This window comes from Mus caroli, chromosome 10, assembly GCF_900094665.2.
Source record: "Mus caroli chromosome 10, CAROLI_EIJ_v1.1, whole genome shotgun sequence".
NCBI classification, from domain to species: Eukaryota; Metazoa; Chordata; class Mammalia; order Rodentia; family Muridae; genus Mus; species Mus caroli.
In genome coordinates this window covers 77374832-77401733 of record NC_034579.1, presented here as the reverse complement: position 1 = coordinate 77401733, position 26902 = coordinate 77374832, and the positions used below count along the sequence as shown (strand labels likewise).

At 46.2% G+C, this 26902-nt stretch overlaps 1 protein-coding gene across 2 annotated transcripts in view; it reads right to left on the bottom strand.

The window, feature by feature from the left end:
• The window catches only part of C10H12orf75 (chromosome 10 C12orf75 homolog), a 43011-nt gene extending 16336 nt beyond the window's left edge, over window positions 1-26675 (bottom strand). Inside the window, exons 1-2 of one of the 2 annotated variants that reach the window (XM_021175114.1) lie at window positions 26506-26675; window positions 11683-11707 (exon numbers count right to left, since the gene is read on the bottom strand). In XM_021175114.1, the coding sequence (XP_021030773.1) occupies window positions 11683-11707; window positions 26506-26551 (71 nt within the window). In that variant the 5' untranslated portion in view covers window positions 26552-26675. The remainder of the gene's footprint in view (window positions 1-11682; window positions 11708-26505) is intronic. The other variant, XM_021175113.2, reaches the window with a different exon arrangement.
• Window positions 26676-26902: the final 227 nt, after the last annotated feature.

The following is a 26902-nucleotide window of genomic DNA, read 5'->3' as shown; positions in this document are numbered from 1 at the left end:
TGTGTAGCCCTGGCTGTCCTGGAACTCACTTTGTAGACCAGGCTGGCCTCGAACTCAGAAATCCGCCTGCCTCTGCCTCCTAAGTGCTGGGATTAAAGGCGTGCGCCACCACGCCCAGCTAAATTCCATTTTCTTGATAGGACTACACAAGCCACTCTGGGAATGGTGGGCAACAGGTCCTCTGGACTTAATACCAACTTAGAGTCAGGAGCTGGGTCTCTCTCTCTCTCTCTCTCTCTCTCTCTCTCTCTCTCTCTCTCTCTCAGGTCGAGTTCCTGCCGTTTTCTCTGGGCATGGCCACTTCAGCAAGTACACACAAATGTGTGAGTGTGGGAGACTCTGAGGCACTTCTCCCAGGCGGGTATCCTCCAGCAGTGCTGAAGGCTTCCTTGAAGCAAGCTGGCCTTCCCTTCACCAGGAGGGACTTGGGTCAAGGTTGTGCCTTTCCTGTTGTGGTGACCCTAATTGGGCTTCTTCTGGTCTACAGGAGGGGTTTGGAGTTTTGGGGTATTGTTGTTGTTGTTTTTGGTATGTCTTACTATAATAAAAATAATATAAATAAATAAATATATCTAGAGAGACAGAGATACTTAGCATTTAGAGAGCTGTGCTTCTAATTAATCCCTGGAAGCCTCTGGTGAACAAGCTGTCATCAAAGCTTGCTCCAGGTTACAGCATCTTCGTGGTTCCTTACCACTGTGAAGCCCGTTATTAAGCTTTCACACTGACCTGGAGGTTAAGTTCTACCTTTTGTGGACAGCTCATCTGGGACACCACCACAGCCATCAGTGACACACTCTCCTGTCTATAAGACACTATCCCAGAGCTTCCTGGAGCCCCTCCCCTTGCTCACGTACTTCCCTGCCTTTTCCTTCACCTTAGTGACAGGCTCTATTCTGTGGACCCCACCAAGAGATAAAGAAGGGAGAGACCAGGAGCAACCCCAGCATGAACCTCCCTGCCCAGGGTCTTGATTTTGACAGCCAAACTAAGTAAAGTGGTAGCCTTAAATTCTAAATTTACCAGATCTGGATGCTGTTAATCACATCAGGGTTAATAAGCCAAGTCTAGTTCCGACACACCTTTCTCCTATTTAGTTGTGTGTCCTAAGGCTTCATTCCCACCCATGTTCTCCAGGCTTCACCGTTTAGGGTAACTCTGAAACCCCGGTGGTTATCTGGCAGTGCGAATTCCTGTGTGCTTGGCCTGCAGAGCTCACAGATCCATTCTTATTTTGGGATCTCAGCTCCTCCCACCTCTGTGGCTCTCTAGCTAATGTGGCATCTTTTAAATCTAAGAACTCTAAGTACATTCGAGCAGCTGCTCAGCACTCCAAGCAAGGCAAGCCCCACCAGGTGAGGGACCCAGGTAGACACTTACCATTAGGAGCTATGGCTGCTTAAAGCCCTGCCAGAGAAGAGAAGCTGCTGGCTGGCAACATGGAGCGAGAAACCCAGCTCTTCCTCGTTAATTTCACATGTTCTAGCTTAGACCCATCTAGCACTCTTGAGAGAGGATTTAAAAAATCGGAAAGGCTACAACAGCTGTCTCTCTCTTATCTAACCAGAGCCCAAACAGCTGCGAGACACCGCTGCAGCGCCGAACTAAATCCAAGGCCTGCCCACGAAACAGTGTTTGGGAGCTCTTGTTTGTCTGTGCTGGTAGATTTTTGGGGGTTGGGGTTTTCATACTGCTGATTTAACCCAGACATTTGCAGGGCTTTCCACACTACACAGTCTCCACTGGGTATGCCACATTCCCAACTAACATGGCTTACTGACTGTATGCAACAAGCCTACCTTGACTTCTCTCTCCCACGGACAGCTAAACACAGAGGGAAGGAGGAGAGATGGTTGGGGGTCCAAGCGGAAGTCCTTTAAGAACTTAGAAAAAAATTTATTGCCTTTTTATGTATGTGTGTGCATATGTGCACATGCGTGTCCTGGTGTGGCCAAGAGGTCAGGGGACAACTTACAGGAGGCAGTTCTCTCCCTCTACCATGTGGGTCCCCGGGACCAGGCGGGGGTCCTCAGCCACAGTGACCAGTGTGCCTTCATCAGCAGGCCGTCTCGCCTGCCATCTTTAACTAATGTTAAAGGCCCAGAAAGGTGGGTATTTGAATGGAGCTCATCACCCCTTAGCCGGCTAATGATACAAATTCACGTTAACTATTATTGGTCATGAATGCTTCAAAGCCAATATATGGAGAGGCCAGTTAGCAAGAGAAAGAGGGAGGCAGGGGAAGGGACCGGAACCATGAGCTGCATTTGGTGTGATTCCACAGCTGCACCCAGGATGACTCAGCTCTCTGGTCTCAAGAGCAGAAACACCTAGAGCTTGACATGAGTTTTAACGAGTCACCGCTTCCTTCCATAGTGGCACATCAACCAGTAAGTTAAAGAATAAGATGTGTGACTCACTTGTCTTTCTCAGAGGGAGCAGGACTCCTCCTGGTAGCAAGATTGTGTCTCTCTCTCTTTTTTTTTTTTTTTTTTGGTCATTCCCACCGTTTGAAAACTATGTGAAATGTGGTTTAATATTTAAAAAATATACGACTGAAATATTGCTAATCATTTTATGAGGCATGTCTAAAAAGTTCTAAACCTCAGAAACCTTTCCAAAGAATCAGCCATTAACCATTAAGAAGCAAGTTTATAAACCACACTGAGAAAGTCATTGAAATGAGGTCTGTCTTTATCAGCAAAGACTTAGCTCCTTTCACCAAAGAACAGGTTTTCAAGGAAAAAGATGTCAAGGTTAAAGCCACCCACCGAGTATAATAATCTCCAAGACTGAGATCACAAACTCCCAGAACTCTGATCACAACGCCAAGGAGAATGTTTGCAAAAGCAGATATTACTAAAGGCAGTCCGCTGTTAATAAAACCCCTCCTGCTTTCAATGTCTTGGGATTGTGGGTGCATCCTCCGTTTAGGGGTGAGACATGATTCACTCAGCAGAGTAGGGTGCCTTTTAGGAAGAGAGAGAGCGACCCAGAGAGGGGGAGTATTTGAGAACACACAGGTACCAAGGCCATCATTGCATCTAAGATTATAGGCAGTACCTATTGATCCGCCTGTAGCTACTTCCTGTGAGCTCGCCCAAACCAGCACGGTGTTCTTCTTTGCCATCTCTGAGTCAATCATACATTGATCCAGAGGCTGCAGATAATGAGTCACCTTTCTGCCTCATCCTCACCTTGTAGACTTTCCTATGTGGTCCAGATACTGAACGTCCTCTGAGCCATAAATGACCTCTATTTGCTTTTAAGTCTGGCCTCTAGAAGATGGACCACTTCCCAACTGACCACGGCCTGTGGTGGCTCAACAAAGGGTGGGCTCTCCACCCAGCTTTTCAATACTGTATCTTGTACATGACCATTTCAAAATAACCACCTATACAACAAAATCTTTCAATTATTTTACACTGTGATTTTCATTCTATCGACAACTAGCACGTTGACAAAGCAAAAAACTTATTTAACATTAATCCATCCAATGTAAACTATAAGCAGGCCAAATGATCCTGGCTACTTAAAAGAAAGACTGAGGCTCGAGGATTACAAGTTCAAGTCCAGCCTGGGCTACTTATTAAGACACTGTCTCAAAATTAAAAATGAGAAGAGGGGTTGAGCTATAACTCAGCTTCCCTAGGACATGTAAAGTCCTAGGTTCAATCCAAGAACTATGTGTGTGTGTGCACAAACATCATTTTTCTTCACCAATACTATGGGGTAATCAATATATCTTCATCATTATATTTTCTCAGCTTTGGGGTTGAACAAACCACCCTAAATGACCAAATAACCCTTTGAGGGTTAAAATCACAAAACCATGGCATGTTCCAAACCAAATACTGACAGCAAACCACTAGACACAGTGGCTGTTCCAATGAACACTTTCTAATTCCTCCCAGCTTCAGTTTGCCTGAAACCTGCCCCCACCTCCCGGAACAAACATATTTACGTGGCAAAATCATAATGCCCTTTTTCCTTACTCATCAAGAGAAAAAAATGCTCTAAATATAAAGTTCTTCTTACAGAGCCACTCTGAGAAGCAGAAAAACAACCCAGTGCCTGCGCCTGCCCCATCCCTGCGAGGGTGCCACCCAGGAGGCTCAATGTGTAAACAGTACAAATCTAATCTGGAAGCTGCCAGATCCAGCACTCCATCCTCTTGTCTATATTTTATTTTTTATGAGAGTCTATTGAAATTGGTTTTTGTTTCATTGCAGGGGAGGGTTTTTTTTGCGGGGGGTGATATTGTTTGTTTCTTTCTTTGTTTTAGACAAAGTCTCACATGGTAGCCCAGGCTAGCCTCAAACTCTCTGCCTCCGTTACTTCTGGAGCATGGTGGTGAAGGCATTAACCAACACCCAGCTGGAACAGGCTTATTAATTAACAATATATTTGCTTCCAAATCATACTTGCTATTATAATAGAATAATTCTCCACATATAAACCTAATCATTTCACTTCCTTTAGAATTTTTTTAACAGGGCCTCCAGCTCTTCAGAGCAGTGCTACGGTTTGAGTCTGAAATTGTCCCCCCCGGCCCCCAGGCTTGGGTTTTAAACTCCTGTGCCCTGCCCTGCCCTGTCCTGACTGGTGGCGAAATTTCTGGAGGCTGTGGAAACTTTAAGATGTAAGGCTAGCTGGCTAAAGGTGGTCACTGCTTCCTGGGGATTTGAAGAGGCTCTGCCCCACCCTCCTTCTGCCATGGCCTTCTGCCCATGAGGGCCTGAAGCTCTGCCAAAATCAGTCTTTCCTCGCAGCTATTTATGTCAGGGGTTTTGTTGCAGTCGGGAGAAATGTAACCAACACTGTGGTTCAGACCAAGTCTACCAAACAGTTATAGGATGATTTCCAACTCAATTATTCTTCTGCAATCTGATTCATTTGTTCAAAATTTCAAACCTTCTCCCAGCTGCTCTAATTCTTGTTCTTTACCTGGACGAGCCCCTTGACACAGTACATGGTTGAGCCCCTTGACCCAGTACCTGGACAAGCCCCTTGACCCAGAACAGCCGCATTTTTTTTTCCTGAAAAGCACAAGGATCATCGATTTCAAAGCAGGTACTTTCAACCTCTGCTCAGAGGAGGGGGATGAAGGGCTATATTGTATCCCTTTCCACTGGTGTCTCCAACATTCTCTGCAGCCAGGGGTGGAGCTAGGAACTGCTACAATCAAGGCAGGAATATGCTGCCTCCTGACCTTCAGAATCCTTATCTTTCCCCCTGTTATACCAAGTCTGCGCAAAGCATCAAAGACACACAGCTTGTTTTCAAAAATCCCAGCATCTCCAAACAGGAGACTGGAGCCAGTGAGCTCCTAAGCTCCCCACTGTACTGCATACAGGGCAAATTCCATCAACTCTCAGAAACGCTCCTCTTTGGAGGCTGCCCCTGCTATAAAAACTCCAAAAGCACTAAAGATTCTGGCTCTTACCTAAAGTATCTCTATCACCAGCTTTAAACCCATGAACACCATCCATTCAACCTCTCGTCTCACAGTTTGAGCACCTCTGTTCTTCCTTTTCTCTCTCTATCTCTCTCTTTCTTTAGCCATTACATAAATCATGGAGTTTTAAATTATTTTTTAAAATGACAAATAAATTTACACCTTTATGGAGAATGGCAGGACACTGTTGTGCCTCCTAGTGTTTGGTCAACTTGACCCTAAAAGAAAGAAAACTTTATTCAAAGCCCTAGTCATAAGGTTTATTCAAGGCCCTAGTCTGAAGGTTTACAGACTTAAAGCCATAAAGATAAGAGAGTCGGGCAACACAAAGGCTGTAAGTCATCCCAGGAACCAACTAGCCATTAAGATAAGAGAGGCATGCAAGGACAATCTCCGGACAAGCTCAGATGGGTAATGGGCCACCTGGCCTGGTCTCCTTCTGATATAGTTTGAGTTTAACCAGATGCTCTGCCAACAAAGATAAACACCCTCCCTTTAGAGTTACTGTCCCGACCCGCACATACTGCTTGCTGATGTTTAAACTGCCCAATTGTGTGCAACTGCACCAATTTCCCCTATTCCCCACCACTCCTTTCCTATATAAACCCCTAACTTTTGAGCCTTAGGGTTGACTCCTCTGTCTGCTGCGTGAGATATGTGTCAGCCCAGAGCTCCGTCATTAAACTGCCTCATGTGTTTGCATCAAGACTGTCTCTTGTGATTCCTCGGGTGCGCGCCATCTCGGGACTTGAGTGGGGAGTCTCCCCACTAGGGTCTTTCAACCCAAGCTAGAGTCACTTGAGAAGAGCACCCTCAACCACGACTATGTCCCCACCTGATTGGCCAGTGGGCAAGCCTGTGGGGGCATTTTCTTGACTCATAATTGAAGCAGGAGTTCTACCTGCTATGGGAGGAGCTACCTCATATCCCCATTCCACCCTCAGAGCGCATGGTCCTGGATGATATAAGAAAGCAGGATAAGCAAACCATGCTAGCAAGTCCATTCCTTCACTGGCATTGAAGCCTACGTCTTCAGGATTCCAGTCTCTACTCAAGACTGGCTGAGATGTCCAGCCTCATAGGCTGAGCAACTACTGCATTCTTTGGACTTTTTTCATAGCCATTGTTGGATTATAAGTAATTTTATTAAATCATATCTATGTATGTATGTATATATATATATATATATATGTATATATGTATATATGTATATATACACACACATATATAGATATTAAATAAGTTCTGCCTATAAGTTCTGTCACTATACAGAACCCTGACTGTACATTTTATGTATTTTATGTACATTACTGCTGTCTTGTTCACAATTTCATTTTTAAGGTTGCTTGTCAATGTGTTTTTCTGGATATTTTTCTCTCCATTCATTACCTTTTATGGCAATAAAATAGCTTTGTCAAAAAAAAAAAAAGAATCCTAATGAAATGTCACTCCAAGTTTTAAGTGAAAGAAGTATTTCAATTATCTTGTTTAAACCTGAAGGCTATGATTTTTCTTACTTTGTTTTCAAAGACAAACATTAAATTTGAGTTAACTTATTTAATAGTGTCTTCTTTGAAACATATTCTCACAAATAATGCTTAATCTTTAAAAATCAAAATTCTTAGGTTCTTACACAGGGAATAGGAGATTAATATTTTCAAAATGTATCATATACATGTATGAAAGTGTAATAAGGAAACATACGTAATTAATATGTGCACTAATAAACACACACTATGTGTGTGTGTGTGTGTGTGTGTGTGTGTATGTGCATGCACACACACTCATATTGTTGTTTTGTTTTGTTTTGTTTTTCAAGACAGAGTTCTCTGCATGACCAAGGCTGTCCTGGAACTCTGTAGGACAGTCTTGAACTCAGAGATCCTCCTGTCTCCTCCCGAGTGCTGGGATTAAAGGTGTGTTTCACCACCACCACCGTGCTTTAATCAATATTTTTAAAATATGAAAAATGACAGATAGTGAGACGAAGTTGGCCCTAACGTTTAACTGCCCCACCACCACCACCAAATTTCATTAGAGAAACCACCACGCACCCAGACTTGACCATGTGGTTAAATGAGGCTATATGATTGGTTCCCAAATCAAACACATGAACTGGCCTTGGCCAATGAGAATTCCATATGCAGAGCAAGCAAGGTCTCCTCACTGTGGGAGAGGGGACCTTGCTGGGGGTCCCCGATGAAACTAAAGGAAAGTCTGTTCCCACAGTGGCTAAGCTAATAGGTACTGAGCAGCCACCTCCACCATGACCTGGGACAGCTGTCTGCAACAGGCGAGCAGGGAGGAGCAGCTTCCTGGATCTGATCACTGCGTCTAGCCGTGACTGGGGCCAAACCGCGGGGGTCTTTCCACCAACACTGTCAATGGATTCCTTTGTTTGTTTGTTTGTTTCAAAATGAACAAAGTTTGGTTCACCATGGCAAACCAAAATACCCCTACACAACCTACTGTTGCCAAGAAGCTCAGAAAATTCACTGAAATTAAAAGAAAAAAAGGACATTTGATCTTTGCAAAGACTGTGTGAATCAGCCAAATGAATTACAAGTACGAGTTCTCTGTCATTACACCATGATTTATGGAGGCCTGGAGCCGGTACAGAGCTTACATCCATACACAGGTCTGCTTCAGGGAGATTAACTCTCTAGAGGCCCTTTCCCCAGACTCGCACATTTCGGGGGTTTGTGTTTTAACCCTTCAAACCTGTTCTAGGGTCTACTTCTATCAATTACTCTCTCCCTCAGCATAGACAACCTCCAGCTTCGACATCAAAAGCCACACAGGACCACAATCAGGCCGAAACGCTAACAAAAACTTTAACTGTTCCACTGCCTCTGGTAGTCAGATCACAGCTGGTTTCGTTCTCTTAAAAATAGAAAATAGTATTCTTAGCTGGGCAGTAGTGGTGCTCGACTTTAATCCCAGCACTCAGGAGGCAGAGGCAGGAGGATCTCTGTGAGGTTAGTCTGGTCTACAGAGCTAGTTCTAGGACAGCCAGGGCAATACAGTGAAACCCTGTCTCGGAAAACTAACGATGATGATGATGATGATGGTGGTGATGGTGATGATGATGATAATATTCTGTGCTTTCCAGTTTTTCATGATCTTCCTGCTTTTTTGATTGATTGTTTGTTTGTTTGTTTTGGTGGTATCAGGACTGAAGCCTTATGCATGTGAGGAACCACATTTAACAGGAGACTACAGCTTCAACCTGCCTTTGAGGCTGGTTCTCACTAACTTGCCCAAGCTGGCCTTGAACTTGCCATCTCTCTGCCTCAGCTGCTCCAGTAGCTGGGATTTCAGGCCTATAAATATCCATTCTGGCATTCTCTACTCCAATTCTCTTCTAGAGTGGAAATAGGTATTTTTAACGTGTTTCTCCTTTCAGTTTGACTCAGTATTTCTCAGTACGCTCAGCTGAAACCACCGTCCCCAGGGGAGGGATGTGGTGATATCCAAGCCAGCGCATCGTCCTCTTCAGAGCATCCACCATCCCCATCCTTGGCTCAAGTCAGAGACTGTGGCACCCTCCTCCTGGTTCCTTCTCTTCCTTCCCCATTCAACACACTGACTGCATCTACCACAGCCTGGTTATGCAAGCCCTCCCCTTCCCAGTGCCCCACATGATGGCCTTCCTCTGTGGCTCCAACTTCCTAACACCTCAGTGCCTCCTTCCTCCCCCATGTGTAGTAGCTTGTCCCCTCCATGTTCCAAAAGTCAGCCCTGAGGATCGAACCAGAGTCATGAGGTTTGCCTGCAAGCACCTTTACTCACTGAGCTATCACATAACCCCAGGAGTTAGCACCCCAGACACAATTCTAATACATTTTGAAGAAATTTATTTTTAAAGCTCATCAAACTTTTCCACATGTTAAAGATAAGAGAAATTGGTTCACTCATGAGATAGGCGTGCTTATTTATTTTTTTACCTAAGAAGTCAAATCTTGGGTCAGCGAGATGGCTCAGTGGGTAAAGGTGCTTACAGATAAACCTGATGACCTGAGTTTGATCCTCAAGGCTGACATGGTACAAGGCGAGAACGAGCTACTACAAGTTGTATTCGGACTGGCACTTGTGCATCGTCATGTGTGCGTGTGTGCGCGCACACACACAACACACACACAACACACACACACACATGTATACCCACAGTTTGCAGAGGGAGAACCGGGAAAGGGGATAACATTTGAAATGTAAAGAATAACCTATCAAGCAAAAATAAAAACCCATACTACATTTTGGCTCCATATCTTATACCGCAGGACATCCAGCGTCCTCAACAGTTTTCGGTTTAAAGAATTTTACTTTATTATAATAAACGCCACTTAAAACGGCCACTTCACTTAATACACAGTTTACAAGGGCAGAAGTGTGTTCAGAGCCATTCCAGAAACCACTGGAAACTCAAGAGCTCCATCAGGAATTTGAAGCAAGTGATTACTGCTTTTGTCCCCAAAACTGTCACTTGAAATGGTTATTTAGTTCCCTGAAACCTTTGCAACACTGTAGTCTTCTCTGAATTCTTCTTTGTGACTTTAAAAAAAAAAAGAGTCTGTTTCTATTTTTAATACTGGAGCACTGACAGCACTCAGATTCTCCCCGCTCCCCCTTCAGCCTGATAGCCACACAAGCTGTACAAAAGCCTGCCTTCCCTGTAAGGTCCAGCCCCATCCTTGTGGAAGATCCCTTGCCCTAACCCATTACCCAACTGTGATACAAACCAAAGGCATGCCCATCCCCCAACCAATCTAAGCAGACCACTTTGGGTGCAACTCTCGCTCTCCCCAGAAAGCCTCACCAAGTAAGTGCCAGATCTTTTCATGCTCTCTTGACACCATATGGCCTCAGCATCTAACTAGTGGGGGACAGGAAGGGTTAATCCCAACCTCCATGGTTATGGTTTGAATGTGATGCCTGAAGTGTCCCCTAGGGGTCCACGTGTTTGCACATGTGGTCCCTAACTGGGGATGCTGTTTGGGAAGGTTTCGGAACTTTTAGGAGGTGGAGCCTTACTGGAGGAAGCGCCAGCCTGGGGGGTTGTGCCCTCCCGCTCACTTCCGGTTCTACTTTCTGAGAGCTGATGCAATGTGGTCAGGCAGGTTCCAGATCCAACCGCCTGCCTTCCCCTCCTGCGGCCATATCTTCCCTTTCTCCTATACATTGTTTTTATCAGGGTATTTTTATCACAGCAACAGAAATCAAACTACCACAGCTCAGTGACTAGAAACTCCTGAGATCATGGGCTCCTATACAGGCCTTATTAGATCTAGATTACAGATAGAATGCAGAGGGATGGCATGGAGACACGGACGATATCCTTGAGCATAGGAAACCTCCGGTAGAGACGCCTGATTAGGAAATCCTCAGGCTACCGTTTAGTTCAACCTGGGTTATAAGGAAGGATGTCTTGATACAGTTTCTATGGCTATAACAAAACACCTGAGACCGGGAATTCGGCAAAGGATAGAGGATATTTGGGCTGTGGCTCTGGAGGCTGTGAAGACCAATGTGGCACACACTCTGCGTCTGCTAGGGGCCTTCGTGCTGTGCCAGCATACGGCAGAGGCCATGGAGACACAAGCAAACACACTTGTTTGGTCTCTCTTCCCCTTCTTAGAAATCCACTAATGCCATCATGGGGGCTCTGCCATCATGACCCCATGAACCCAAATTACCTCCAAAAAGCTCAAAGTATCAACAGAGGGGTCTGGGGTTGCCTTTCCAACACAGGACATTCAGGAAGATCCCCTCATGCTGCAGAAAACGGCCACGCCATTTCCCTGAGTATCTAGGAATATCGAGTTATTGCCACAGAAATCAATGAGTGTAGGCTCGGCTCCAGCTTCCTCCCTGGACAGTTTTGAGACACAGAAGGGTCCCAGGCCCCACGTGTCAGGCTCCCCTATGACCACTGTGGCTAACTCAATCTCTGCACAGGTTGGGGTGGAAAGAGAAACAGATTCTTTCTTATTAAACACTCTAAGCTAGCATGCCAGAGTAACTGAAGGGCTAACAGGAAACGTTGCAAATGGTAAAAGCCTTCAAATAGTAGCTTAGCTGTCAATCAAATGGTAACATTTACAAGCGCACAGCACAGAAAGTCTCCTGTGTCTTGTCAGCCACACCTAGACTCCTAAAAGTCAGAACCACTAAAAACAGCTTTTCTCAGAGACAGAGGTTATAATACCAAAATGTCAAGTACTCACGTGTCTTTAACTGCTCCTGTTGGACCTAGAGGGGAAAGAAAAACATTTGTATTGGTGTGATCGTACTTGTAAAAACTATACCCAGTACCTAAACAGATCGGAAATTCCTAGATGGAATATGCGTGCGTGCGTGCGTGCGTGCGTGCGTGCGTGCGTGCGTGCGTGCGTGCGTGCGTGTGTGTGTGTGTGTGTGTGTGTGTGTGTGTGCGCGTGTGTGTGTGAACTTGTGCGTGCATGCACACTCTGAGTCTATTTTCTCTTGAGTCTAGCCCCTTCCCCTTACCACCACAGACCAAACACAGCCCAGGGCTCTTCACAGATCTTCTGTGCTCTGCGTCCACCTCTATCTGAAAGCCTGGGAGCGGGGCTCCTACCTTTATTAGCTAAGACATTATGCCATCCTATACCATGTGAAACCTCATTTCCCCTCTGGAATCAAACAAGGGCAAAAAGACTGTCCTTCTCAAAGGGAATGAAAATGGTCACAGTGTTCCAGAGAAAGGAGGGAAGGCATGCTTACGAAGTGGGTGAGTAATTAAGAAGACTGGACCAGGCTGAACCCAAGTTCAGTTCCCTCCATAAAGTGTGCACGTGCGTGTGTGCGTGCTTGCGTGTGTGCAGAGGAGACAGGCAGGCAGGAGGCAGGCAGGCAGGGAGTCAAGCAGGCAGAGACAGATACTTTGGAATTTAAAATCCTTTACACCACCCTAAAATTAAACATACAAAACACCTAAAAAATTATAAAACAAAAAAATAAACAACCAGTGAGAGGATTTTTTTGGTAGTACGAATAAATGATAAACAATCAGTGCCTCAAAAAAAGAGTCGTTTTCAGAGTTGAAACAAGCAGAGGATCTAGAAGAAAGACCAGAAAGAAATAATATTCTCCTTAGTTTCATTCACGGGAAGCCGGAGAGGGAGTGGACTCTTGTTCCTTGTGTGGTGGGGAGGGGACATCCAGAGGTGGGAGAAACTTTGATTCACAGAATCTCTAATACAGAAAACTCATCTTGAGGCCACAGTTGCTGAAGAGCACAAGGCGCAATCACAGACCTGGGGGGGGGGGACCGGGGGGGAGGGGGCATCCCAAAGCCGAGTGCTACATCCCAGGAATGGCTCAGCACCGAACCGGAAGGCGTCTCTCCAGTGTCACCAAATCATTATGTTCCAGTGTCTAGAGAATGGGGGCACCCTGCACAGACGGGGCAGGCTTGGAAGGCAAAGCGTAGTAGCCAAATTCTTTAAAACAAACAAACAAACAAAAAACAACAACTCAGCATGTTGTGTAATCGGCACCCACTTCAATCAGCTATCAGGAAATCTCAATCCGCTTCAACCCTGATTGCACCAGGCTCTGGGTACCAGAAGAGCCTCTCCCTGCTGGGCTCACTGCGGGTGCACATCCAAGCAGGCTCAGCGGGAATGGCTAGTGTCACCTTCCCAAAGTCTGCATCTCCTTATAGCTATGCCTTATTGGAAAATGGCGGGTACGTGTGTGTGTGTGTGTGTGTGTGTGTGTGTGTGTGTGTGTGTGTGTTTAGTAGCTGTGGCTGGGGTGAGGGGGAGACCCAGCCACACTTCACCCCAGGTGCCGGTAGGGTTGGAGAACAATTGAACCTCATTTTCAGAAGGGAAAGGAATTGCCATTGAGAAACCAGATAACACGGTCAGCTAACAACTAGGGTGCAGAGACTATGACTCCCTCACACCTGCTTCTTTTCAGAGATTTTTTTCCCTTAAGATAACTGTGTAATGTTTGGAAATCTGTGGCAAAAATATCAGAGTACATAGGTACATAAATGTGAAATTTTAAACCACTTTATCCTGAAAAAGGATCAGATCATAAAACAATAAAAAATATATATGTTTCTGACCTCCTGTAGCATTTTAACCATGTTTGTATAATTACAATAAATGGAATCAAGATTTCTAATCTAATTTATGTCAAAAATGCTTTGATCAGAATTATTCAGAGTGGCAAAAAATAAAAAACCCCATTTGCTCTAAACTGTATAAACTTGGTTTATAATTTATTCAACTAAAACCTTCATTTTTTGACAGACTGCCTCTTCCCTGTTTAAACAGGATTTGTGAGTTAATGCCATGGGCCTTAAAAGACACAAGAGACAGAGGAAGAGGCTGGAGAAAGGGCTTGGTGGTTAAGAACACTTGCTGCTGTGGTAGGAGACCCTGTTCCCAGTCAGCATCCACATCATGGCACACAAGCATCCTTAACTCTAGTTCCTAGAGAGCCCATACCTCCCTGTGACCTTAGAGGGCACCAGGTAAGCACGGTGCAAACACACACACACACACACACACACATAAAATAAATACAATGATCTTTAAAATTGTTTTTTAAAGAAATGGAGGGAAGGTCTGTCTTATATGGAAAAGAAATCGTAACCTACAGAAGAGGCCCGTTTCTGTCTGAAGGTAACCTTTAAGACTGAAACATGCTGTGAGCTGTGAGCTGTTGCCACAAGTTCACCAGAATAGTTCTCACCTTCTCCTTTACACTTAGGAACAGTTTCATTACTGTATCCATGAGTTCTTGAAATCAAAAGTTTGCCACATAAAAATGCACTGCAAACTCAATCAAACCAAATTTTATATTATATATATATGTGTGTGTGTGTGTGTGTGTGTGTGTGTGTGTGTGTGTGTGTGTAATCTGCTATTGAAGTACCAATTTGCTTGATCTTAAAACCATTGGGATTCTTGTGTGGCAGCAAGCATACTTCTTACTAGATTGAGGGCCCAATCAGACCATCTAGTATCATCGCCTTGCCAGGAAATCCCTCACTTGGCTATCTATATGTCTGAAAAGGGGAACATTCACGCATCAGGGGATGGGGACAGCTTTTTAAGGGAGACCACTCAATATGACATCACCTTACTCCTGTCTTTCCTCACCTTAAAACGCACTTCCAAGGCCAACAAGGTGGCTCGGGGTGGGATCGGGATGGGGGTAAGATGCTTGCAGCTAAGGCTGACGACCTGAGTTGAGTATCTAAGGACCCACATGGTTGAAAGACAGAACTGACACCAATGATCTGTATTCTGACCTCCGCCAGCATGCTAAGGCATACACACACACACACACACACACACACACACACACACACACACACACACACACGGTGCTGGGGGGGGTAATTAAAAGTTTTCAAATTCTACTGGTTGAGGTTACAGAGCTTTGTGTTAGATCACTTGCCTGGCATAAACGAGGGTCTGGTTCAATTACCATCACCACTAAATTAATTAGTTGATTAATTGCTTCGCTTTAAAAAATAAACTCATGATGCCTAAGTTAGGGTTTTACTGCTGTGAACAGGCACCGTGACCAAGGCAACTCTTATAAGGACAACATTTAACTGGGGCTGGCTTACAGGTTCAGAGGTTCAGTCCATTATCATCAAGGAAGGAGCATGGCAGCATCCAGGCAGGTGTGGTACAGGAGGACCTTACAGTTCTACACTTTGATCTGACTGCAGCCAGGAGAAACTGACTCTTCCTCACTGGGTGGGGCTTCAAAGCCCACACCCACAGTGACACACTTTCTCCAACAAGGCCACACCTCCTAACAGTACCAGGCCCCGTGGGTCAAGCGTATTCAAACCACCACACACGGTAAAATTCATATTTGGGAAGAATACATTCTCAGTGGCATGTCTCACATTTCTAAGAACACAAACAACCCACCAAGCCAATTAGATGCAAGACACCACCTTATCCCGGTAGCTTCCATGCTTAGAAGGAAGCATCCCATAGGCAGATGCTCCTCCATACAGAGTGAGTATGAAGAATGAGTCAGGCTGCCCAGAACGTTCTTAGAATTGTTCAAATTCACACACTGGTTAACATGAGAGGTTGCATACATGAGCCAAGAGAATTCCCTCCCGTTCAGTGGAGCACTAGGTAGCAAAAGCAGAACATATGCATGCTAGGCAGGAGGGCTACCACTGAACACCACAGACAAGTGGTCTACCCCTGAGCCACACCCAATCCAAGATGTCTACCTTGAGCCACGCCTAGCTCAAAAGGTCTATCTCCCAGCCCCACCCAGTCCAAGAGGTTTACCTCTGAGCCACACCCAGCCCAAGAGGTCTACCTCTCAGCCACATCCAGCCCCTTTCCCCTTCTAAAAAAAATAGCATGCATTTTCATATTAGAAAAAAAAAAATCTAGTGCATCTTACAAGGCACTCTCCTTCAAGTATAAGCAATCAGAAAGCTAAATAACTTTGGTGCTTATGGGAAACAATAAAGACAGGCAGAATGTCTCACTGTTTTCCAAAAGGCAAATCCTGCTGAGAGCTGTGTAAACACGCAGAGAAAAACAAGCAATCCTCCTTCATTTTAACACTTCACACTGGCTCCTCTGACCAGTCTTGGTACTAAACCTAATCATAGTCTCAATTTGGTCAAAAGAAGGAAAACAACCACTCATTAGCTCAAATGACGGCTTGGGGTTCGGGTTTCTTTTTCCCCCAGAAAGAACAATTCGGATTCATAAGCTGTAGTTCTTCCAATAACACAGAGAAAAATTTCAGGTCAATGTGTCCCAGAAATAGGCAGTCATGTCGATGAGTTTAATGCTCTCACAGAAAAACTCCTTGACTCTAGGTTCTTCTTAAACACTTTAACTTTAGAGGTTAAAAAAAGAAAAGGGAAAAGAAAGAGAAAAAGAAAAAGGAAAAGAAAAACAAACGAAGTCTATGGGGCTTGGGGGCCTGGGGAGGGGGCTCTGTTGGCGAGAACGTTCGCTGCAGACCCATGTGGGCCCTAGTTCCAATCCCCAGCACAACATGAAAGCTGGGCATGATCACACACACAACTACAATCCCAGCATGGGGGGAGGGGGGGGAGTGGAGACAGGTGGCAGCTTGCTGGACAGCCAGTCTAACACAGACAACAAGGCAAGCTTCAGATTCAGCCAGAGGCTGACCAGAATAAGGTAGAGAATAATGAAGTGGGATACTTGGTGTCTTCCTCTGCCTCCAGACACACACACCACCCACATACCATATATATGTATGTAGATAGATAGATAGATAGATAGATAGATAGATAGATAGATAGATAGATAGACATGCATACCACACACACACACATATACACATACCACACGCACAAATATACGTACATACACACATACCACACATCACACACACACACATACATACCTACCACACAAACACACAGCACACACACATACACCACATAGACACCCTCATACACACCACACACACACACACACACACACACACACACACCACACACCAAAGGCAGCCAGATAATGGTAAAATAATACCATTCAGCTATTGTAACGTAATCTCACCCATGGCCATCCATGGAAAGTCCCTCACGGTGGAACTGACTCAGCAGGACCACCCTCAGGAGCCTCTCATGTGGTCACAGTGTCAGCTCCGAGGACAGAGAACGAATAACAGGAATGAGGGGAAAATATCATGTTCTTGCCTATCTGAGACAACGGAGGTAACCAGTCCCTCTCCAGTCCCCGAATGCCTGGTATATGTCCAAGAATGTGCAGACCTCCATCCCTCCTAGCTGACTCTCACAGTGGGCGACACCCTCCTTGCTACTACCCAGTCCAAACAGCTTACTCACCTGCCCATCTCCCTCCTCCTCCATCCCTCCTGTTCCCCTCCTCCTTCATCCCCCCAGCATCCCCCTCAGCCAGTCTCCAGTACTGACTTCAGGACCTCTGTGCCCTCCCCTTGGCCCGGGCACACTTGGCACTTGAAAAGCTCCACTCCAACATCTTGGAATCTTGGCCTTTCTGTAAGTGCACACTTTCTGTGACTCATGCCTTTCCCTGTGGGACACTAGCAGTGCGAAGGCTCTCAGCACTTCCAGTGGGGAAGGCTCTCTTTCCAACAGGATAGACACATTAACTGCTTTACTCTTACAAAGATCTGGTTGTTATTTCCCCGCGGTTAGAGGCGAGGAAACGATATCACAGACAGGTTAAGCAGACTGACCAAGGTCACAACAGACAGATAGGAAAGCCGGGCTCCTTTGGGCTCCAAACCCCACACTCTCAGTACTGAGGAGCCTCTCCTTCCCCTCACAGCCCCAGACCCAGCCCTCCTACGTCTTTCCCATCTCAGAATACAAGGGAACCAGCTAAGCCAGGCTTCTCACTATCTATACATGCCCATGGCCACATCTGTCTTCAGGACACTATAGGACACTAGAGATGCCCTCCAGCTAAAGGTGGGACTTTAAACCCTTGTCCAGCATTCATGAAGCCCTGGGTTTGATTTCTGGACCCCCTACACCCTAAAAAAGTCAAGAGACAAAAACCACCCTTCCATATCCTATTTATTCACACTTTACAGATTCTTCAACTCCAGTCAGATCACACTTCTTGCAGAGCAGGCTTTCCTAATTGTTCACAGTTTCAGTTCATTTTCCCAATTACTTCTTCAGGCACAGTGTGCTCACACAATTTAAAACTTCATTTTCCTTCTTATTTGTTTCTCAAACATATTCACTCAAATAATTATTTTTAGAAAGCTAAAAAAAAAAAAATCCCATTAAAAGTTTTGAGATTGAGGGTCTGGGCTTTACAAGCCCAAGAACCTGGATTTGGATCCCCAGGACCCAAGTGAAAGTCAGGCACCACAGGCCATGCCTGTGACCCCAGTATTTGCTAAGGAGCAGAGCCAGGAGGTTCTCAGAAGCCAGTTTAGTTCAAATCTGAGCCCCGGGTTCGTTAACAGGCTGTCATAAAAAGTAAGGTGGCAATCAATAGAGTCTAAGAACCCCAACATCTGGCCACCATACCTGTACACACACATTCACACTCACACACACACTCATGCACACACACACACTCAAACACTCACACACACTCAAACACACATTCGTGCATGCATTCCTGCACACCCACCTGATTGATGGATTGATCGACTGATTGAAATATAATGTGTAAGTTTGGAAACTGGTCTAGAGGCCAAGGATACTGCTATGAATAAAATATAAGGGGGTCTCAAAAGAATGTTCCGTGGGAGGAAGGAAACACAGGATAAAAATGACAAAAAATTTAATTCCAGCACTTGGGAGGCAGAGGCAGGCAGATCTTTATGAGTTCAAGGCCAGCCTGGTCTACAAATTGAGTCCAGGATAGCCAGGGATCTGTTACATAGAGAAACCCTGTCTCAAAAAAAGAAAAAAGGAAGAAAGAGAGAGAAAGAGAGAGAGAGAGAGAGAGAGAGAGAGAGAGAGAAAGGAAAAGAAAAGAAAAGAAAAGAAAAGAAAAGAAAAGAAAAGAAAAGAGAAAGGAAGGAAGGAAGAAAAGACAAGACAAGAAAGACAGCAATGTGCTTCAGAGAGAAAGCAGCGCTCTCTGCTTACAAGAGCAGAAGGAAGGTTCTAGGCCTTTCTAACCCTAGGACAGGAGGAGAGAACAAGGCAAGCTGTCCTTGACCACTTTGATGACAGCATCAACGTCTCCTATCATTCCCTCCAGGCATGGGTTAATGCTGAGCACCTCGGCCTCACCTCCACACCATCAAGCCATCTGCAGACACGGGGAAAGGCTGGACCTCCGTGGTTACAGTAAAGGGAATACAATTACTTGGCTAATTGAGGACAAAGCGATGACTAATCTAGATAATTGGACCCCAAAGCATTACAGTAGCTCCCCAGGTACACTGATAAATAAGGGGATTGCTAAGCTCCTCCCCTCCCGACCACTGTTACATAAAAATCAGAAGCATCATAACAATAAACTGCCCATAAAACCAAGGCCAGATGGTTGCCCACGAGCTATCTCTGGTAAGAAGTACAACTGACTTATGCAAATGTCGCATGCCAAATGCTTCTAAAGAAACTGCCCAGGAGGTAAACCTTTATTTCACAGTGAAACGGGATATTGAAGACATCTAGGAATGCTGGGACTTTTTTTTCATGTATGTGTGTGTGTGCACATGTATGCGTGTGTGTGCACATGTATGCGTGTGTGTGTGCATACTCATATGTGCATGAATACACAGGCATGTGGCAGACCATGGTCAAGTTTTCTCCTCACTATCTCTCCACCGTGTTCACTGAGGAGAGCCAGCTTGCCTGTAATCCCACCACTGGCCAGCAGGGGGTGAGGGAGTACTCTATGCAAAGACAGAAGGCTCACTGGGGTTTCCTGGCCTAAATAGTGAGCCCAGGTTCAGTGAAAAGCTTTGACTTAAAAAAATAAAGTGGAGAAGGAGAGCACCAACACAGGTGGCTGCCACGCCCACTCAGGCTGCCGCCACGCCCACCCAGCACTTACATGGGTTCACACATCCATTTGCAAGCCCTCTAACCATAGAACCATCTCCCCGGGTTCCTGGTGGAGCTTTAAAGAAAATTTCTGACTTATATTAAAAAAGGGATTTTTCTGGCTTCCATTCCAAAGACTCGCTTAATAGTATATACTTATATGAACTGTGCATGTGAGCAGACACTCTCCTGTGACTGCAGGCATATGTGTGCACATGGAGGTCAGAGGTCGACCTCAGGTGGGTGTTCCTCAGGAGCCATCCATCCCTCTCTAGTTACAGGATCTCTAAGGCCCGCCCGGGCCTGGCCAAGTATGGAAAGCTGAAGGGGCCAACAAGCCCTAGAGATCCTACTGTCTCCTCCTTCCCCCAACCCCATGCTGGGATTTTGTATGTTTCTATTCTTTTTTTTTTAATTTGTTAATTTGTTTCTTTTTCCATAGCTTATTTTTTTATTCACATCCCAACCACAGCCTCCCTCGTTCCTCTCCTCCCAGTTCCCTCCCCTTACAAATCTCCCCCCTCCCCCTTTACTCCTCTCCTTCTCCTCAGAGAAGAGAAGGTACCACCCCATCCTGGAGCATCAAGTCCCAGCAGAACTAAGCACGTCCTCTCCCATTAGAGCCCAACCAGGCAGTCCGGCTAGGGGAAGGGGATCCAATGGCAGGGAACAGAGTCAGAGACAGTGCCCCCTTCACTGTTAGGAGACTTACATGAAGACCAGGCTGCACATCTGCTAGAAATATGGAGGAGCGGGGCTAGGTCCAGCCCCTGCATGCTCATTGGTTGGTGGTTCAGTCTCTGTGCGCCCCCATGGGTTTACTGTGTGGGTCTTCCTGTGGTGTCCTTGACCCCTCCCGCTAGCTCAGTTCTATCCCCTACTCTTCCACAGGACTCTCCAGGCTCTGCCTGGTGTTTGACTGTGTGTGGGTCTCTGCATCTGTGTCCATCCGCTACTGGATGTAATGTGTAAAAGCCCCTTAGCTTTCTTGACGGAGGTTCTGAGGTCCACACTCAGGTCTCGGAGGCTGCAAGGCAAGCACTCGACCAACTGACTCACTTCCCCAGCTTTCCCTCTATGCGATCTGTGTTCCTTTCATCATTTATTATTTATTCATTTATTTGGAGGCAAGATCTCACTATATAATCCTGGGCTGGCCTAGAACTTTTTATATAGCCCAGGCTAGCCTCAATATCACCTGCCCCTGCTCCCGAGCCCCCGCCCCTGCCTCCTGAGTGCTGGGATTAAAGGAATGTGCCACTCTGCCTGGCCCTCCCCATGGTTTTTAAAAGGACTGAGTGATCCCTTGGACTTCAGTCTTTGCCTCCTGAGGAAAGAGCTGGAAGACTAACACACAGTATGAGTTCCTGGCTGCTTGGACAAGGGCCCCCCACAAGGCTCCCTGTATGGGAATAACTATCCAAACAGAGAACTCTGCACAGCCATTTCTCTGGAGAAATGCTAAAAACACCACAAAACAGAAACCACAAACAGCCGTCCTCCATAGCTCTCAGTTGCGAAAGATCAAAACTCCTGTGGGGAGAAAGTGCTCCTGTGGAAATAGTAAAATGAGCTGTTCCTGAGAGCAACGGGGGACATTCTGGAATTCAGCACATGGGAGACAAGGCAAGAGGATCAAGCATTCCCGAAACTAAATAAATAAGAATTGGAAGAAAGCTCTGTGGTGCCCTGGTACAGTGCTTGCCTAACATGAACAAGGTCCTGAGTTGGACAGCCAACACCAAAAGGAAAAAAGAAAGAAAGAATAAGATCCTTAAAATGGGGAGTTTTTCCAGACTCAAAGGGGTCTCACAACACCATCAGCATCAATAACTCAACTCCTCCTCCAGGAAGCCTTCTCTGATGAGCTCTGTCGCTCGGCTGCTCTTGGTGCATTCTACCATCCACTGCTCTCCTGTCCCATGCGACCGTTCTCACAGACGAAGCCTTCCACATCTAGCTCCTCAACAGCCAGAAAGCTGGACTCCAATCTCCAATCATCTCTTGCTGCCAGCTCCTCCCTTGTCCTGTAGTCTCTGGGACAGTGCTCTGCACAGCAGGGTAGGCCATGGGTAAGCTTGAAGTCAAGGACACAAGGGAATCTGAACAGTGACAGGGGTCTTCATGGCCGTGAGACCACATTCCCCAGCTTCTCCACTAATGTGGCATATAGACTCACATGTTCTCAGCCCCTATGCAGCATGTCTATCTGTCATACTAGCCAAGTTCCCTAGGCTACAGCCAAGAAAGTCAGTGGTCCAGATAGCTGGGAGAAAAGAGAAATAAGTGTCTGGATTTGCCTGGATATGTGGGGAACAAAATGAGCTTCACTGGAAGTTAGCCCTGTCTACATAGCAAGTTCTAAGTCAGCCAGGATACATGAAGAGACTGTCACAAAGATAGATACATAGATAGATAGATAGAGAGATAGATAGATAGATAGATAGATAGATAGATAGATAGATAAACAGACAGACAGACAGACAGATACGGTTTCAGACCTCTTGAGACAAAAGCATATTTGTTGTTTTCGTATAGAAAAATATTTCCAGAAGCCACCTTCTTTTCAACGTACTAATAACTCCTTACTGCAAATACGGTAATCTCATTTTACAGAGTGTTTCGATCCATTATCTGATCTGGAGTTTCACATAGGCCCTAGGAAACAGGGTACATTCAATTATACCACCACAATATAGATAAAGGAACCAGAGCTCAGAAAAGCAAAGCCAAATGCCCACCCACAGCAACCGAGCCAGCAACAGTTATCAAAGCCTGAGCTTCCAGTCCAAGGTCACTCTCTCTCCTTCATCTCCATTTGCCTTTTTAATTACATTTTTTTCTTCAGTATGGCTACTGAAAAGTATGAAATATTGAAAGTAGGATTCCTGGGACATTTTAAAAACTACGCTCAGTTTATACCTAGAGGTCCAGGACAGCCTCATCCATTCACGGGATCTCCCAGGCTCGGGACAGGTCTGCAGCCTGGCCCTTACTGACTGTGATACCAAAGCCACAGCTTGGAGCTGGAGCAGCCATCCCTGTGTTGGGGCATCCCTTTCTGCTCTTCCAGGTCTCATCTTGATGTGTTCCCTTTCAGAAACCGAAATTCCTACCACCAGCTGACGGACAGAAAATAACAATGACCAAATGCCGAAGGCAGCCAGCTGGACACACAGGCTGGGGACTGTTTGAGAAGAACTTCTCAAAGCAAAGGGCAGAGCCTGGTTGGCGATGATGTCGCCAACACGCCCCCTCACAGTCCTCTCCCCTTCCGGTCTAGGAGATGTACCACTCCCTGCCCTGCTCTCTCTGAACATAAAGTAATTTTTAGCAAAGAGCAAGCCAGAGAACAGCGTGCTCTAGTATGCCTGTCCTTCACAAACAAAAGCAGATCATTAAGGATGGGCACTCGGAGGGATCCTTTCTGATGGAGCTGCACTTCCCTTTACCCAGGGAGAGAGCTACTCAAAAGGGGAAAAGTCAACCGAATGCTTGCAAAGAGAATTTTTTTTTTCTTGGTCCCAAGAAATAGGATTTTTATTTTCCCCTTAAGAGGCAGTCTGACTGTTCTGGAACTCCCCTTATAGACCAGGCTGGCCATGAACTTGGAGTGAGCCTCCTACCCTGTCCCTGACTGTAGGATTACCAAGATTGGCAGACGAAAGATTGGAGGATTTGAGATTTGTTTGTTTGTTTGTTTTTGTTTGTGGGAGATAGCTGTTTTGTTGTTGTTGTTGTTTTATTTGTTTACTTGATTTTGAAATGGCTTGAACTCACTATGAAGTAAGGAACTATTGTGGATGGCCTTGAACTTCTGACCCTCCAGACTGGAGTGTTGAGATTTGGTCTGTTGCTATGTATAATAATGCTAAATTCCTGTATCCCAAGGCCTAGTTGCCTCAGGAAGAGAATTCTCACAGGTGACAGCTTTTGTTGTGTAAACCTTGCTCCTTAACTTAAAACTATTGATTGAATAAAGGTGGCTACAGCTTGTAGCTGGGCAGAAGAGAGGTAGGTGGGGCTTTGGTTCCTGGGCTTGGGGTCAAAGTCAGAGACCATGGTGAGGAGAGGGGAGGAAGAAGGAAGAAGGTACCAATGGCCATGGGGTAGGTAGATAGTGAGCACATGGCCATGAGGGCGGCCTGCTGGGGTAGGACTGGCCCAGGAGGATCTTAGCAAGTGATGTCTAGGGGTTACTGACAGGGAAGCAGACAAACTAGCATAGAGGACTGATATCTGCCCACTCTAGTGCTTTAAGGCTTATTATAAATACAAAGGTTTTGTGTCTTTCATTTTGGAAGCAGATGATTTAATGTGAGGTAGAAACCCTTGAAAAATATTTACCGAGACATTATAGACCGGCACTATCATGCCCACTTTATTGGGTTTGGAAGATAGAGTCTATAGGGTTTGTGTGTGTTAGGCAGGTACCATCTAAAGCTACATCTCCAGCCTAAAATACAATGTCTCGACTGCTTGGCCACCCCACCACTGAAATGTAATTTGTACATTAACATTTCTGTTATCATAGTTCCAATTTTCACTTAACAACAATACTTCTCCCTCTAACCCCAAATCTGACAAGCAGTCTGTTAATAAAATGTGGCTGTACAGGGCTGAACTAACAGCTCAGCAGTTAGGAGCATTTGCTGCTCTTGCTGATCACACAAGTCTGGTTCCCAGCACCTGCACAGTGGCTCACAATGGCTTGTAACCCAAGTTCCGGAGGATATGCTGCCCTCTTGTGGTCTTCTCGGGCACCTACATGCACATAGCGTACAGCCGCACATTCACAGGAATAAAAATAGATTCTTAAAGAATGTAAATGCGCCAGACTTTCTTCACTTCTAAATCTTTTCTGGGTCCTCATTTCAGTTTTTGTTTTTTAACATTCTCAACTCTTTTTAATTTTTTTCTTTCAGCCAAGCACGCGTGCGATAGGTTACACTGAGCCTCAGAACGGACATAAACAATTGAGGCTTTGACACTTTCCTGATTTCCTTGTTGCAATGAAACGGGGCCACACCCCAGCTTAAATCCCGCCCCTGCTCTCATTTGCATAGGATACTAACTAAGCTGAGTCACTGCTATAAGAATCTAAAAGATTTGCTTCTCAGTGGCTATCTGCAGATCCCAAAGACAGACCTAAATTCAAAACAACGAAGGTCACCTGGAATGGATATACTTTCCCTGGGCCTAGACTCCCAGGTGTTTTAGTTAGGTCCCTTGAGACACACTTAATCCACAAGTATGACACTGACTGCGCCCCCCCCCCAAAAAAAAAGATAGACCAAATTTGGCCAATATTTGAATAGATTTCCACAATGGTTCCCATCCTGTAAATGTTAAAACAAGTTCAGCCAGGCTTGGTACTGCAGGCCTTTTGTCCTAGCTCATAAAGAGACGGATCCAGGAGAGTAGCAAGTTTAAGGCCAGACAGAGCAGCACAGTGAGATCGGGGCATGCCTGGACAACTTAGTGAGACCCTATCTCAAAGTAAAAAGCGATACCAGGAATACAGCCCAATGGTCAAAGGTCTGCGCAGCACGTGCAATGATCAGACCCTGAGTTCAAACCTGAGTGCTCAATCAATCACAAAAATAACTGCCAAGCCTTAAGGACTTGGCTATGGGAGGTGACAACCCCAAGGTTTCAAAAATCATTGGCTGGACACCCACATCCGCTCCGCAAACACTGCAGTATTTGACTACCGTTTGCACTTGCTGGTTAGAGTGGGCTGTGACATCTGACTGGACTCAGCTAGAGAAGCTAGGGAACCCTATCCAAAAAGACTCTAAAATACGTCAGCAGAGAACACCACCCCAAACATATCCCAACATCAGCTAGTTTTATCGGAGGGTCTGAATCTTACAGTAAGTTACTTGATACAAAGCCTGGCTTAGCCAGGAAAATCTAGAAGCCCTGCCCTGCCAATCAACGAAATGAAGTCGTACACAGACAAGTTTGGATGTATTTTTAAGTGAAAATTTATCAAAAAGAGAGGCCAGTCCTGAGCTCCATCACGCGAATCTGTGCGTCTAGCTACCGCAGCTTCTCTATGAAAACCTTAGCGGGCAGCAGGGTGGGTCTTAAGTAAGCAGACCCACACGGATGCGTTTTTAGAGCCCTGCAGGCTGCTGTCCCCAACCCACTGGCACTCGGCCCCACCCCCAGAAAAGTCCTGATTTGCTCAGCAGCACTTTCCCAGGCGCAGGGACTGGAAGCCAAGGGGTCCGGGTGAGGCCTGGATGTAAGCCAATGGAAAGGGGATGTGAGGGACCAGAAACACGTCTGGGAAATTCTGCTCCCCAGAAGGATGCAGAGACAGGCTGCAGGACCCAGGCGACTGTCCTCCCCGCTGAATCCGGGCGTGACCGCCCCCGCACAGGGGCACCGGCTTCCTCTCGGTCTTTCCAGAAGCAAGCGAGCTCCAGGCTTGAAATTGAGGATGGGCCGAAGGAACTGCGCCCCCCGCGCCGCCGCCACCGCCCCCTCTCCCGAGGGACCTACGCCCCGCAGCTCTGCTTACCTCGGCCCGCGGCCGCGCTGGTGGCCGTGGAGTTCCCGCAACCCATCGCGCCACCCGCAGGGAAGCCGCGCTCTGGACCTCAGGTCCCAGTGGAGGAGACCCAGAAGGAGGCGGCGCGCGGGACCAGGGACAGCCCTAGCCCCGCCCCGCGCGGGGACCCCCACGAACCCACCCGTCACCGCGGCAACCGCGGCACCGACCAATGCGCAGCCTTCTGCGCGTTCCTGGGCCGAGCATTGGTGGCGGTTGAAAGTGGGCGGGAGTTTAAAGTAGGGTTTGGGGGTCATGGCAGAAGGCGTGGTCCGCAGCAGGTCTCACCCGCTCGCTCTCCCTCTTGTTCACCTTCGCTCTCTTTCTTCGTGTCCCCTCCCTGTCCCCAGGATGTGGAGAGGAGAGG